This window comes from Phaethon aethereus (assembly GCF_964289735.1).
Source record: "Phaethon aethereus genome assembly, chromosome: 13".
NCBI classification, from domain to species: Eukaryota; Metazoa; Chordata; class Aves; order Phaethontiformes; family Phaethontidae; genus Phaethon; species Phaethon aethereus.
Window position 1 is genome coordinate 13,194,881 of NC_138589.1, and position 16,298 is coordinate 13,211,178.

The following is a 16,298-nucleotide window of genomic DNA, read 5'->3' on the forward strand; positions in this document are numbered from 1 at the left end:
ATACTGTTCTGTACTTTCAGAACATCTTGCAGTACGTTTCCCAAATGGCTACTGTTTTTCTGATAGACATCTCAGACAATTTTGCGGTAAAATGGCATAGAATTCCCAGCAATTACAGTTGTTTAGATTTAGACAACTTAGAGTTGTGGGGATTCCTGTCTGGTGTGGGTTTTTTTTCTGTGTGGATGTTTTTTGGGTTTTTTTTTTGAGTTAAGATATTACAGAAGCAGCAGTTAAGCAGTAATTACTTTGTGGTACCAAACGTAGCCATTGTGTAAATGGGATGGACTTTTATTAACTTTAGACTGGTTATGCAGTCATTGCAAATATCAAAAAGGAATTCACCTGTGAAAATGTTGCAAAAGGAAAAAATAATATATTAGTAAATTTATTAGAGTAATTGGTCCTGGTATGCATCTCTCATATTTATATCTTCCATAAAGTCTGTTTAGTTTGTAATCTGGTTTGAAGTTTCCCTAATTATTTTAAACCTCTTTGAACTTGCTCCAGTCTACAACCTTTCATATCTTTCTTCTTCACTGTTCCTGTTTTAACTAGTTCAATACAATTCTCCTGTATCACTGGCTACAGTTTCATGGCTTTTTGGGTATAAGAAAGTTTTCCACAGTTACTGCAACATAAAATTCCTGTTTTACTTTTCACTGCTTTACTAGCTGTACTTTGAAGGTCACTTAAAGATAAATGCCTCTTCTCTCTCATCCAGAAAGTAATACTATGCTTTCTGTTTCTGCTAGGTGTTGTTGCACTGTGTCAGTCACTTTGGGATACGGTCTTTATGAAAATGCTAGAAAATCACTGCAATGTGTTGTTATCTTCAGGGATAACCATTAAGATTGTAAGCTCTAAGAAATTATATGGGCAGATCCAATTTTTTTGGACTGAAAAGCAGTGGGGGACAATGATGGTTAAAAAAGGGTGTGCAAAACCTGTCCCATAAAGCTGTATTTCCCAGATGTAGGAAGAGCAAATTATGTCTTTTCTGAATGCAGATGATACAAATCTTCTATCTATTCTCAAGGGGAGCTGCAAAATAACTGAAAAAAACCCATGAAGACTGAAAATAGGTAAATGTTTTTTTGAGGTGGAAACTGAGGCACAGGCCTATAGTCATGCAGCAGGCAGGGACAGAGGTAGGCATCACATTCAGTGTGCTACTGACTGAACAAATTACAATGTTTTAAGTTCTATGCAATGAAAATTCTTTTGAGACAGATAGGTTCATTTGTGAGAAAATGCATTACTTTCCAAGATGATGTTTCTATCTCAGCAGAGGCTAGCACAAAGTATTTTGTCTTTAAAGTATGTTTTACCCTCAGGTAAAATCGATTCGAAAACAATTTTTGCTACAGATTACAGGGAGCTAACAGGTCTCTTTTGGAGAAGCACTTCCCAGTTCTAAGCCCACCTGTTTCCAACCTGAGTGTGCCACACAGTGGCATGCTGATGGTTTTCAAGGTTTGTATTCTAAATCAGCACATATTTGAATGAATTTATGAAGTGAAAACTAGTAATTTAAGAACACCAAAATGATCATATCAAATTCAGGTTAACGTGCACTATTATATAAATGTGATACATAAAATTAATCCAGAAGTTGAAAATTAACCTGCACCATTAAAATACACATAATAGTTTACCTTAATATATTACCTTATTATACCTTACCCAAATTTGTATTTTCCTATGTTAGTAATACCACCTTTTTTTTAAATTCAAATGACCACTGAATTATAGATCTGTTAAAGTGGGTATGCGCTTCTTGCATCGACCACGGAGTCTGATAATGCCCTCATCATCCACCAGTAGGAACTACTCTCTGCAACATAACCCTTTGCACTTTGTAAAAATCATAGTCCTCATTCTTGCCTTCAGCCTGGCTTTGAAACCTTTGTAGCCAGCTGTGGGAAGATAGCCATGGTAAAGAAAGATCCTCTGGTGACACAGAGATGAACACAACTCTTGAACTTGGCGAGAGAATGACAGAATAAACAACACATGGCACATGTTAGTTTGATGCTTAATGTTCTACTGTGCTTATATGATTTAGATGAGCATGACAAAGAAACCTGTGCAAAAGCCAGTATAAGGAAGAGAGATTCTTATTGTTCTGGTGACTTCTTGTGCCTCTTAGTTCCTTAATATTTTTGCATTGATGGCAACTAAAGAAATTTACAATAACCTTAAATCAGAGGACAGACACAAGATGTCATTTCTGTACTATTAAGGTACCTTGATATATCATCTTCAGCCAGGCATTTTACCATGCTGTCCTTGGATATATCTGGGAATTGTAGTTTTACATGTTTGAAAATCTGGGAAAAAGTTCTTATTTCTACCTCTATAGAGCAGCACTCCTGAAGCATGATACTACATCTCCAATGTTTCGAAAATTTCCAGTTTACAGCTTGCTTCATTCAGTAGAAACTTTTTTTTTAAATCAAAAGCACAAAATATAGCTCTGAACATAGGGGGTTTTTTCTTTTTTTATTTTAGCTTTCTATCAGGTTTTTACTTTCAGGCTGGCTAATAGGATCAAGTTGCAAAAGTACAGTTTCCACTTGTGTTTCCATTTAGGATTGTGCGGTTCGAAAAGCAAAGTCTTTTCTACAAGTGTCCATGTATAGACAAAATCTTTGTTGGTGGCATTCTGATTTTGTGGTGTTCCTATACACTGGGACAGTTTCTGAGTGGGACTGATGCTAAGAAATGTACTATACAGCATGTACCCCAGCACACAATAGCATGAATGTGTTGTAGCTGCTTCTTCAATCTATTATTCAATGTCCCATATTCTTTCTAAAGGAACATCTGATTTCACAGATGTGTTTAGTGTGAGTAGCATGATTATTAGCATAGTGTAACATACACTTCAAATGATGCATAAGTCATCCCAAATAGCTACTCTTTGTTGCTCCCATTTGCAGGATATGTGTTCTTTCTCTAGCACCAAGTTCCAGGCTGAAACAGGAATCACTTGGGTTTCATGTTCCTCTCCCTATGTGTCTCTGAGGCAGACTTACAGTTACAATACCAAATGCCTAGATATCATTGGGCTACTTGTCACAGCGTGGCACCTGTAGTAAACCAGGAGTGTTAATTTGTCATTTGGAGCTTTTAGTGTCTGTTCAAGTCCGCTGGGCTTTTACATTTATTCGCTGAACGGGGAATGGGGATTGCATAGCAGGCTGCCTAATCACTGTACCTTCAGAAGAAAATTTCAGGGCAACACATTATGATGACAACAAGGAAACATGGTTTACAAATTTCTAAGAACTCTGGTCTCTTCTGTTCTGTGTTGGTCTTTCTATGACCTACTTTATTAAAAAAGTCTTGTACTTCCTGACAGTTGTTTGGGCCAGTGACTTGCATACTGTGTGTGTTTGGGCAATGAAAATGGCCCTTGCGTACCTCAGTAGTCTAACTTTTAACTTGTAAATAATCATAAATGGGGAGCATTTAGCCCAAAATACTGAATTCTTCTACTAAGAGGAGACGGTTAAGTATGGATTAAAAATAAAGTTCAATATGAGGTTGTCCTAGTAAGAACTAGTTTTCCAACTGGGCTTTAATAGCTCACCATCTGCTGGGTGCTCTGCCATGTACTGTATTACTGTCTCTGGGAGAGGATCTGGGATCTCTTTTGCAAAGCTCATCTCTTTAAGATCCTCAGTCCTTGCTGTAGAAATCCCTGATTTAACCCTTTCTGTAAATTGGGGCCTGTTTTCAATGCTTAAAAATTGGAAGCAGCCTATTAAATGATTTGGAATGACTCAGAAAGTTGTTCTACTGACTGAGGTGTTTACCTTTCTGATGCAAAATACATCATTCCTATGTATCTCTTGGGTTCCCCAGTGGAAGGGAGACCCACCTGTATTTATGATCTAACTAGAAAAATGTTACAGGCCAGCTGTGGTTACTTTTCTGTCCTAAGTAAGTGGGAACTGAAAGTTGTGGGTAAGTGTAACTTCAGAATATTTCTACTTGGTCTGAGCCTGATGGACGACAGGTTGTCTGTGGACAATTAATTCAGCTACATAAAATAATCACATGGAAAAAGTAAAAGCAGAATAAATGTTCTGGAAATTGTCTTACAGCACGTTTGTTTCTTCAACCCCAAGAACAAAGACAGATGTGGGATTGGACGAAGATGGAAAAAAAGGTACAAGAGAAAATAGCTAGTGCAGTATCTTGTTACCAAGCCTAAGTGCCAACTAATGGACAGATGCTAATCCAGGAGCCAGGAGAGCCTTGCTTTCTCCTTAAATTGCTATATAATCTAAAGCAATTAATTTGTCTGCCAACATTTTTTTCCTCTTTCCACCTTTTGTGTTATCTAGACACCTGCAATCTGCAAGGACAAGGCCCATTATTTTATAAAGGATCTAGCACAATAAAGCTTCAGTCTTAGCTGGGTCTTTTAAGTAGAAGTAATTCTGTAACAATTTTGCAGATAATAAAGATCAGGGGGCTACAGAGCTGCTTCTCTTAAACCATGATAGAGCTGCTTCTCTTAAACCATGAAACTAAAAAAGATTAATTGCCAATAGGAGAGATTCAAAAGTAAAAAAAATTAAAACCTGCACATATTTCACTATTTATTTTTATAATGCTTCTAATGAAAAAACAATTGCTGAAAGGAATATCCTCATTTTAATGATAGAAGTAAAGGGATTAACACACTTGCAACTAAAAACAGCAATTAAAAGATAAGAAACTTAGAATTAAAGAGGCAAAAGAAACAAAGTTCATAGAAGCACTACTTGCATTAAGACTAGACAGCAATCGAGTGGCTTTGGCTGGAATGTCCTCCAGTGAATTGTCTTTGCACAGATCCTTGAAGACCGTAGGTGTCTCAATGTCATATAATGTCATTATTTTTAAAAAACAGTCTGAGGGGTTTCAGGAATTTCTAGCAAGATAGGTATTAAGTCTGGGAGCTAAAATCACTGCATAAATGCTGACAAAGACAACTTAATTGCTTGCTTCTGCTAGCTCTGAATTTAAGGCCCGATTGTCAAAGCATCTGAAGATAGAGACTCTATGTACCCTTCACAAAAGCTCATAATCAATGAGGTGTCCACCTCTCCTTGGAAGATGCTTTGCATAAAGGCATCTACTGCATTTTTAGGTGCTTGAACATCTAGCTCAAATTCAATCATTATATAATAATGAAATGTTAGACTGCAAGAGTTAATAGCACTCAGCACCTCTGAAACGTATCTTCTCTCCTACTCTTCTCTGAGAGGTTTCTCAATATGGCTGCTTGTACCAGTTTGATCAGATCCCCTTCAAAAACTAAAGCAGTTTCTATTTATTTGAAAGGAGCAGCGTTGGACTTTAATCTGTATTTTTGCATAGTAGCTGCATAGGAATTAATTTCAATCTATTATTCTCTCTACTAAAAAAAAAATATGTCAGGAATGGGAGGTAGGAGTTGGGAGAAGCTGCTGAAACTAAAGCATTAAGTCAGTAGTTACAGTGGCAATTAATGTTTTGGAGTTGTCATCCTACATCTTCATAAACAAGGATGAGAAATTACCAGGCTTGGAGAGAAACAGATACCTTCCTAGTACAGATTCCAGTCTAGTGAGTGAAAAGATGAAAAAATGATTCTTGGTGTAACTGAGATGATTTCAAGTCATCATAAAAGAAATTGATGGCAGAAAGATATTGAGCAGGATATGACTTAGTAGGGGAGAGGAACAAAGAATTCTGAGGTGTAGTTCTGGAGGCATTTGAACATCCTTCCCTTCTGAACAGTTGCAAGTCATTAAAGTGCAAAGTGCAATGTGCAGAGCTGTAGGGAGACATTGGTGCCTCCAGAAAACCTCCACACTTTGAGGAAAAAAAAATCAGTGAAGGACGATAGAGAGCAGATTATTCTGGGGATTAAACTTTTCTGTGCATTTTGAGAAGAGGGGGCAATTAGAGTGTTTCCCTCACTGCCTGGCATCACAGACATACATGGCTTCTGGCATTCTCTGTTAGAGGAGAGAGGTAATGGGTGGTAGATGCTGGTGGTTTGATCGTTGAAGTTTCTCAAGGTGTCCCACAAGTGCAAGGCAATATACTGCTGCAGGGTGCAGATCTGTCAGTCTGTCTCTCAAACTTTCTGCCATAATGTGCTCTCTCCAGGACACCAGCTCACAGCAAAGCTGTCACGCACAGCCTTGAAGCAGTATTTTGTCTTTGTCTCAAATCTGGTGCAGCCAGTAGAACCACTGTGAGATATTTGCACAGACCTATCACCCAGTTTTCTTCACCTGTTTGAACTGAGGCACTGGGCTCCACCTGTGCATGTGAATGTGAAGTTACGTTCATGGAGTACTGGCCTTTAGACAACCGTGTTAAACTGGCTGAGTTTAGAGACCATTCTGGGAAAAATACAGGATTTGCCATCAAGAACAAGAGCTACAGACTCCCTAGTCTGTAACAGCGGAGAGAGCATTTTATTCTTACTGTGTACAGAAAGATTTCTTTGTTTATGAGTAGAAGTTTGTTCAACCTTCCACTGACATCCTGGGGTCTCAGAGCACAACTAGCAGTGCTGTAGTCAATGACAACACAGCTGCCAGCCAGCTGTGCTGCTACTGCATGTGAGCTGAATGCTGAAGGACAACATCCAAAGTGTCCACTCAAGTGTCTACTCCTACTGGTTTTAGGATTGGGACCTTCTGCACTTTTTCTTTGTAGCAAGTATCTCACTGTTGCCTGGCTTAGGTGGCTTTTAATGCAGAAAGAGGAGAGCGCCGCAGTAAGAACACTTTTGTTCCTTCTTGATTTTGTGAGATAATTCTGCTAAGGAAGACTAAGTTTGTAAGATGTATAAAAGTTGTAACAGAGGGGTCTTAATGCTGGATTTTAAAATATCGTCTGCATATTTTCTAGTTTTGTTTTTCCTGATTCATGCATCCAAATGTTTATTTTACATATCTCTGGACATACTTTGTGCTCTTAAGTGTAACAGCAGAGACATAGTTCAATAAGGTTGCCATAAAGATTTACTAATATTTAAATACACAACTATATAGTCACTTAATAGTTGTAAAATAACTATTGTTTTGTAATAGTTGATATATACTGGCAATCTGGACAATTGATTGAAAAATCATTTTATTTATTTGCTTTCACCTGTGCTTAAAATCCACTTCTTCAGAAATGAATCTCGGAACTGCTGGGGAGAAGGTGGATGAGGCAGCAGCATGCAGGAAGGGAAGGCAGTTTGGGTAGAACTGTTTGTCTGCCTTTTTACTTCTCTGACAGTTTTCGGCCCCCTCGACTGAAGTATTAGAAGCAGCAACTGAGGTTCATGACTGATGATTAATAATGATTTATATTTATTGTCATCAATACTTTCTAGAGATAATGTTGACTTCTTACTTTAAAAACAAACATATCTACCTACCAAAAGCCAAAACTATTTTGCAAAGAAAATCCAATGTTTCTCTCAGAAAGAAACACCTAAAGCAACAAAGCTAATTGCAAATTTTATTTCCAATCAGAAAGTTCCATTAAATGCTGGAACTGTCAACCCACCTTAGTACTGTGTGGTTGAAGTCACATAGCTCCATTCCTAAATATTGACTTGCCTGGACTTGGCTTCACCCCTCTCTCCTCTACAAGAGCAATGTTCTCGAGGCACAGACGACTGTATGACAAGAGCTGCAGTCCTGCTTCTGGGCCTTTGTGCTTGCTTAGGAAGTTCAGTGTTGGGAGAGTAAACAGGTCTAGTACCTGGCATACAGGAATCCTGTATAGCTGAAGAATCCACTATGTAGTATTCTTCCTGTAGTACATAGTAACAGCCTGGGTAACACCAGTCTCTTTCCATGTTCACTATAAAAGTGTAATACAAGCCACAGTTTGTTTTGGATTTTTGGGTGGGGTTTTTTTGGGGGGGTGGGGTGCTAATGCCCACCTGTCATTGTGTTAATGTTATCTGTTATAGTCAGTAGAACATTTCAGAGTCCAGGCATTACTGTAATTACACATGATTGCCCTTGCGTAGAAGAACAGAACGTTGGGTCTGCAGAACTGTACTCGGTTAAGGCCAATGTAAAAAAAAAAAATACTGTCCTAAGAACACTTAATTTTGAAGAGATGTAGGCACCCATTTGGAAATTAGGGCAATACTCAGACTAGTCTGACCTATGTTTGCAGCAACAGTTCTATTACAAAGCTCCAATAATCTAAAGTTAATGCAATACAAAGTTGTTATGCCATAAGGAAGTGGTCTCTCTAGGAAGGGTAATGGCAGGGAAAAATCTGAGCTTAAGGGTCAATGAACATGAAAGCAAAGAATGGATAAGAAATGATGTGGTTCCGATATGAATCCCCAAACATATACTGGCTACATACGTAATGAAGTACTATGAAATGTCATTTCATGCATACTCTAAAACCAACAGTTCAGTGCAAAAATAGCCTAAACTATTTTTGCAATATTAACCTATAACAACACAAGTGGTTTTTTTGCCAAGCCTACAGGCAATTCACTAGTAAATCACTAGACTGCCACATGTAGCTATACTAAGGTAATTTCCTGTCATTTTTGTATTGTTATTATGTATTTTCTATGACTTAAGTGATGCCAGTTGGTCATCTATTAGGTTGCCACAGGGTTAACAATTTTCACCAGCAGCTACTAATTTTGCACTTGCTCTTCAGCCCAACTTTAACATGTTTTTTATAGGCGTGTAAGGGATTAGCGGGCAATCTGAAAGACAACACTTCGCATTTACTTGATTTTACGCTGTCTTCAGCTTTACTAACCTAACTCTGCTCCTAGTTACCAAAGTTATCTTAGGGTTAGATCCTACAAACACCTCGTGTTGACAGAAGCTGGTCTTGACACTGTGAATAATTTCTCCAAGTTGGTAGGATGTGGCAGCAAACATTAAGCTTGAGGATATTTCTAGACAGTGAATGATAGTAGTTGCCTGACTTTGTTGTTCCTTTATGTATGTTCCAAAGTAAGAAAGGTAATTTTTGCCTCTTCTTTCTTTAAACTTCAGGTTTAATCATATGATTTCTCACCCATGATGGGCATCTTAGCTTGAAAGTTATTACCGATGTCATCACCTGTTCACAGCATTTCAACATGGCTTTTCTTGAGCTGCAGCACTTGCTCTGAGAGATATTTTGGTGGTTTTAATTCTTGTGCATGTATTTTTATCACTACGCATTTTTTCATTTAAGAGACTGAACATGCTACTTTGATTCCCTGCATACATGTGGTTTTCTGCCGAAACAGGACATGAGCAGAATTGGCTCCTACAATGTTTTACTTCCTTTTCAAAAAACTTTCATGTAATAATGACAAAGGTGAGTCATAAAAAGGAGAGTGGAAGGAAGTCAAATGTCAGGAATTGCTTTACTTCAATGACTGGAAGTAATTTTTAGCCATGTATATTTCACTGAGTGCTAAAATGATAGAAATTTTGACTGATGTCAGTGTACTCAATTTGTAAATCAGTTTTAGCGGCTATGTGCTAATTTCTTGTTGTGGAAGAAAATGCTGAAAAGAAGGATTTTTTTTTTTTAAAGGAAATACTGAAGTACTTTTACCTGACACTAAGTTTTATAGTCCTCTATTTCAGGCAATTGTCTCACTAATTTCTCTGAGTTTTGTCTGTATAAAGATCGCAAGGTTAAATCCATTTCTGTTAAGTCAGTTGTTTTCTTAGTCAGGAAGCCATTTGCTTTTTAATGGATTGATGTTTATCTGCTAAAGGACTTTAAATACAATATTCCTACAGCTGTACATGACTGCAAGGCATGCCATTAATGCAGTTAAAAAAAAAAAAAAAGACTACTTACAGAGATTGGAATAATTGCTGCCTATTCCAATATGGATGGAGCTTCCAGAGATGAGAGGAAGATGGAAGAAAAGAACTAAGGAGAGAAAAATGGGGAAAAAAGGTCCTTAATAGCGGTTTGTTTTTGTTTTGCAACCAGATGTCAGTTGAAGACAGGCTGTAGTGTTAACATGCACCCACTCTCTCTGGGGTAGGATTATATGTTTCGGACTGTGAATATATGCACAGATGTAGCTTGAAGGGGGGTGAAAAAACCAAACAAGTCATTGCTTCATACTTCCAGGAATTGCTCCAGTTCAGGAAGTTATATTATATGTGATTTTGATGCCTCTTAGATTCATAAACCCATATATAAACAACAATGTTATATAAATATGCTAATTATTGTGTTAAGTCATGCACCAGTCTCTGAAATAGGCACCTACCATTGTAAAGCAAAATAACTGCTTCCTCATTTAAGTGCATCACGAATACATTAGCGGTGTGTGGGTCAAATGAGGTTGGAATAAATTTATTCTAAAATTTGATACACATACTCCCCTTGTGCATTTAAGCTTTAGTATTTATAACTTGCACTTCAAAGATTTACACTTGCAGGCAACAAAATGCACACGGGTAAAACGCGTCCGAAATAACAGAACGTTGAGGTTTCTGAAAAGATGTGCTTGTTTGCGCCTGGAGTTGCGCGTAAACTGCGCGCCCCTGGCCGTGGGTGGGGTGTAACGCAGCCTGGGACCAGTGTTCCGCCCCGGCCGCCCTCACAGCCCGCTGCGCCCGTGCCCTGCGCTACGGGGACGGTCCCGGTCGCGGCTCCGGCCCCGCCAGCGGCACCTCCTCGCCCGTCTCCTCAGCGGCTTCCCCCTCGCCGCATCGCGCCCTTGCCTCGGCCCGCCGCCGCGCAGGGGCTCTGCCCGGCGGGGTGCCTTGCGGTTTTCAGAGGGGGGGACCCGAGTAGCACAAAGTTTCGGCGGAAACCCTCCCCGCCCTGGCCCGCCGCCGCCGCCCGCCCCGCCGCGCCCTCCCGGGGCAGGGTCCTGCCGGGCTGCGGGCCGCCGCCCGCCCCGCCGCGCCCCCCCGTTGCTGCCGGCCGCAGGGGCGGGCGCCCGGCGCGGCTCCCGCAGCTCCAGCGCGCCTTACCCCAGCCCGCAGCGACGGCCGTTGTCTCCATGCGCCCCCGCCGCGGCGCCCAGGCGGCAGCGGGCGGCGAGGCGGGCGCAGCCGGCGCCGGCAGACGCGCCCCGCCGCCGCCTCCTCCGCGCGGGGCCGGAGCGGCGGCCGGCCGGAGCCGGCGCCCATGGGCGGAGGGCGGGGGAGGCGGATGACCTCCGCCCCGCGGGGGCCGGCCGGAGCGCCCGCTGCCCGGCCCTGCCTCCAGCCGCGGCGGGGAGGGCGGTGGCAGCCCGGCGGGGGGCGGGCGGCGGCCCGGCCCGAGCGGAGCGGGGCCCGCAGGGGGGCGGCCCGGCCCGGCGGGGAGCGGGGCCCGGAGGCGGCGGGGCCGGCGCAGGCCGCACCGCGGGCCGGGCCGCCCGCGGGGCGCCGGGGGCTGCACATCTGTGGGGGCCGGGCCGGGCTGGAGGAGGGGGGTTCCTGCAGTAACCCCGGCTGTGCTCCTTCCCCTCCCTGCCGCAGTCCCGGTGGAAGGGGAAGTGCTGGGCACTACGTGGGGATTTGCTGCTTGGCTGAGGAGCTGCAGACGGATAACGGCTCCTGAAAGCCGAGTCCAGCCCGGCACTTCGGCTAAAAGGGAGGGGACGGCCTGGGAATAAACCTGCGGGGAGGGACGGGATTATCTGAGCAGTGCGGAGGAAATAATTCACTGTGACTGGGTGGGGGCCAGGGGAAGAATGTAGTCCAAGTAAGAGCTAAAACCACTTTACAATAGCAAGATCTACTCGTTACCAGGGATCTTAGCAACGTTTCTCATTGTGAATGATAAATGCCGTAGTGCTAGAGACAGAGAAAATAGAGTTGCCGCAGGTAATAAAGTATATGAGCTTTTATAATTGGTTGTGTACCTTTAAGAAGAGCACACCATTAGCTGGTTAGGTAAAGAATGCAAGAAATAAGGCCTTTTTCTGGCATGTCCTGTCAGCAGTTTGGATTTTTTTAGGAACCAAGTTACATTGGCAGTTCTTTTCTCCCGTGCACGGCTTGGCCCTGCAGGCACTTGCAGAGTGGTCCAGCTGATACTGCTTGTGAGTGAGGGAAGTGGAGTTGGATGCTCCACGGGTATATAGGCAAGCCTCCCTAACTTCCCTGCCCCCAGGTGGCTTTGTAGTTCGCTGAGCAAGTTCTCTCACTTTGGAACAACTTCACCATCAATATCTAGGCTGTTTAATGTCTTTTTGGTTCAGTAGTGATGCATTCAGAGTTGTAATGAAGTTTGGGGTGGATATAAAGCTTGTGAATTCACTGGTCTTTCTGTAGAAAGTTTCCTGCTGTCGCTGATCACTTTTTTTTTCCTTTTTAAATCCAGGCAAGCATTAAGCATGTCTCAAGCAGTTGAAATTAAAGTTTACTGGAAATTTATAAGTATGTTTCATTATGGCCCAGGAATGCCGGTACCTTTTGCCAAAACTATACTACCTTGCTTCTTAATTAACACATCTCTACCCTAAAATCCCTTAAAATGCTGCTGCAGAAGTTATCATGTGATTAATTTCTTCAACCCCTCTGAATACTTTACTCCTTGAAAGACTCATTCTCGATCATTTCAACAAACGGCAACTGTTTGGCTTCATTTTAGGGCTCTCTGTTGTTTAGTTATGACATCTATACACACATCTGAAAAGCTGACTTCATGTGTGTTGTTTTTTTGGATATGTGCCCCATTCACCTCATTCTGCATGTGAAGAGTCATGTACGGTTATAATGCTGAACTTAATATTCTTAAAATATTTTCTCCACTTTAAATTTCAGGAATTTCAAATGTTTAGTGCTTCTGATGATTTTGGTCATGGCATCTTTTGCAAATGGTGCCTTACATTTAGCCATAGTATCAGTATTAACTTTAACCCCGACAGACTTGGAGTCTTATGTTTGACTGAAAGAATCTACGTTGAGACAATTACATAAGCTGACAAACTGTGGGAAATATAGAGGCCTTAGTAACTGACTTTGAATGTAGGGGAATTGCTCAGTGTTTGGCAATTCTGAAAAAAATCCCAATCTCAGCCTGGCTTTAGACCCCTTTCTGTGACAGTGTTGTCCTTTATCTCCAGTAGGAATTGCAACTACTTCTGAGACAGAGTACATTTGTTTCTGGGTCAGACAACGCAGTGTACAACACATGATCCATCAAAGCCTGCAGAAACATCATCACAGTTAACAGTCACTTTCTTGGTACTTACTGGTACTCAGCATGCTCATTTTGAATCTACTTAAATGTTGTAGGTTTTGCGTACCCCGCTAATTTCAAAATCTGCATCACATCCGTGTGGAGATGGTGCAGTTTTTTACCCTTTTATCCTGTTTGTTTTTCAGCTTTTAGGGGTTCCTGTTTTTCTCATGCAGTTGTGCACCCAAATGAAACCTGCATGTGTTGTGGAGTTGAGGACAGATTCTCATTTACACACTTTGTGCAGTACCTCAGCAGTGATGTGTTGTGTCAGAGTGATATTATGGGTAGTTTACATTGTTATTTCTTTCTTTTTGTTGCATCTGCTTTTCTGTTTTGGTAAAATAGATTTGTGTTGAAGAAATATTTCCACAAATAAATGGATTATTACATAGGAGATTGCTTATAGACTGTATTTGGGAGAGTTGGAACAAAGATAAAAAATATTCAGAATTTCTGCTGCTCATATCTATTCGCATTGGGTTAGCTTGTCTTTCTCATAGCATCAGAAAACAAGGAGGACCAAAGCAGCATCTGTCTTTGGTGGTTTATGGCCTGTGTGTCCAGTCTGAATTCTGTCACTTTCTCGAGAAAGTTTTTTCCCAGCCTTTGGATATAAGGAGCTCAAGTACATTTAGGTAAGTTCGGAGTGGCATTCCTTATGGATGGAACTGTACAAAGTTGCCATCCTCAGTGGGTGTTTCCCAATTTACTGATAAGGGGAAATCAGTGAGAAACCCTTGCTGAAGACAGATAATTGAATTGGAAATCACTTTGGGTGATTTTACATTTTCTTCGATCTGGGGACTTCATTATAAAACGGTACTGCTAGTGCAGTCTGCTGAAGTGACAGACCTCCTCAGCTCAGCTTACCATCTCCTGTGGTTTCATCTGAGGTTCTTGGAGCTCAGTGCTGAACTGATGCTTAAGTGTGCTATGCTACCCACGTGGACTTTTTCTGACAGCCAATTTTGGTAAGGCAAAATAGATTTTATTGCTATAATGAGATCTCTTTTTGCCGGAGAATTTTTATGTGTTAGTAATGAGACATTTGGGGGTTACTGTTCATCACATCTTTTTTTATGGAAAAGATGGTAATGAAATAAATGTCAGTTGGATTATACAATTAGTCTTAGGTAAAATGCCTCAGGATAAGCAGAATTGATTAATTGCTGTTTAGGGGAACAGGAAAGTCTTTTCTGTGTAGAAAATTTTGTGCCTTGTCGGTGGCAATAGCATTGATCTAGTAGCATTGAGAATGCATCAGCACTAGCTGCTGTAGGAGTCTTATCACCAAATGTATGCAGATACATTTGCCTTCGCGTTACTTGGCCAGGTCTTACGCCAGCTCAGCTAGCCCTGCACCTGTGCTAGACCAGCAGTGCCAGAAGTGCTGGGCTTTCCCAGTGCTCCGTGTTTCTGGGCAAGCTGATGACACCAGGCCCTGGGCTAAGGTAGCACCTTGCTGCGAGTTTCCACTGCGTGGTGGACCAGGCTGTATAAATCTGTGCTTGTTAGAATTACTAACAAAAGGAAATTCCTCTGTGCTAAAAGCTATTTTAATAAAAATAGGATGAATGAAAAAAAATGAAAAGGATGGAATTTTAAATATATAAAGTTACTGTAGAACATTTTTCAGCTCGCCTTTATAGGACAGGTAAATTTTATTTTGGAAAATATTTTCCAGAGGTTTAAATCAAGTGATTTAGTTCTTTAGGCATTAAATCTGTCAGGAGGAAAAATAATTTTAAATTATTAATATGGATAAAACATGTAAATAAAAAATATTTTACAGCAGCACCAAGGACCAAGTTGGGGGGCCAAGAAGTATTCTTTTACATGCCAGCTAAAGAAATGAGATCTAGAATTAAGAGGCTTTTCATTTTGTTTCTGTAGTTGCTATGTCATGAAAGTATTCTGTAGGAGTTTTACGTCATGCCCAAATTCTCAGTGGCTATTTTTCTGATTTTTAAAGCTACCAGCTGTCTTTTTCTATGGAACAAAAGATGCTCTTAGGGTCTGGAATGGGGCCAGGTTCAGTTTCTTATTTATTCACCTGCTTGCAGACTTTTGAAGATGGTGAATTATGCTGTCATTGCCTTCTGTACCTATATATTTTTTTCCAATATGTGCGTACTCACTACAGAGTCCAAGATTGTTATTGAAAAACCTATAATATTTTCCCTTTCTGTCTGTGTTTTTGATCTTCCTGATGCCAACTGAGTTAATGTTTAAAGACGTAGAACAGAAAATTGGATCTCAGTGTTCTTTTCCTTCTCATTCTGTGACTCCTTAATTAAATTTACAGCTAATTATGCAACTTACTTTGTGTTGACCTTTCAAGGACCTTAAAGCATCTGACAGTGAATGCAGAGTCTCAATGTTTTTATTTTCATGAGTCTTTGTATGAATTTATCATAGATTCTAATTGTACTTGTGGAATTGAAGACAGCCAGTGGATTACTAACAAATGATAACATATGTATTCCTGGAGATACATAACTATAAATATACAAAAAAATATATATAAAGAAATATTGAATTATGTCATATGCAGCATTTAAAATTAGATAACACCGCTACCATGTAATTCTGCATGTCAGAATATTACGGAACATTTCATGTGTTTTAGGTCCACTCTTTGACATAAGTGTCCCACTCGGTGCTAAAAATCCGGCGTTTGGATGATCAGATCCAGTTGTAGTCCCATAGAACACTGATTCCGGTTCCTAAGGCGAGGGGTGTCTGTTAGCTGGTTCCTCAGTGCGAAGGCCACATCCTGTACCGGCAGAGCTCTGCTAAGACGCAGAGCCCCACTTGTGTACGTCAGATGTCGTGGGGAAGGAGAAAAGTGAAATGAAAGCAAGCTTCATTCTACAAACTAGACTTCTTGACTATTTGAAAGATTGTTGGTCAGTGTAACTCTTGTGAAGGTTAGGGGTTTTATGATTTATTTCTTAATTTTTACAGATGGATACTAAAGTAAAGTAGTTGTCATTTACTATCAGTAATCTTCTTAAAAGAGGCTTTTGATAGAGAGCTCTTGGGGGGAAAAAAGGCATACCCTACAGTGTAGGTAAACATATGAATCTAGCAATGCATTTGTTAACCTAAAACAAAAG

General features: G+C 40.9%; 1 protein-coding gene across 1 annotated transcript in view; it reads right to left on the reverse strand.

Annotated features, from left to right (window-relative positions):
* The window catches only part of BEAN1 (brain expressed associated with NEDD4 1), a gene marked incomplete at both ends in the record, with an annotated part of 60,802 nt that extends 49,795 nt beyond the window's left edge, over positions 1–11,007 (reverse strand). The window contains 2 exons of the mRNA XM_082005772.1: positions 9,841–9,915; positions 10,977–11,007. Coding sequence (XP_081861898.1) covers positions 9,841–9,915; positions 10,977–11,007 — 106 coding nt within the window. The remainder of the gene's footprint in view (positions 1–9,840; positions 9,916–10,976) is intronic.
* Positions 11,008–16,298: the final 5,291 nt, after the last annotated feature.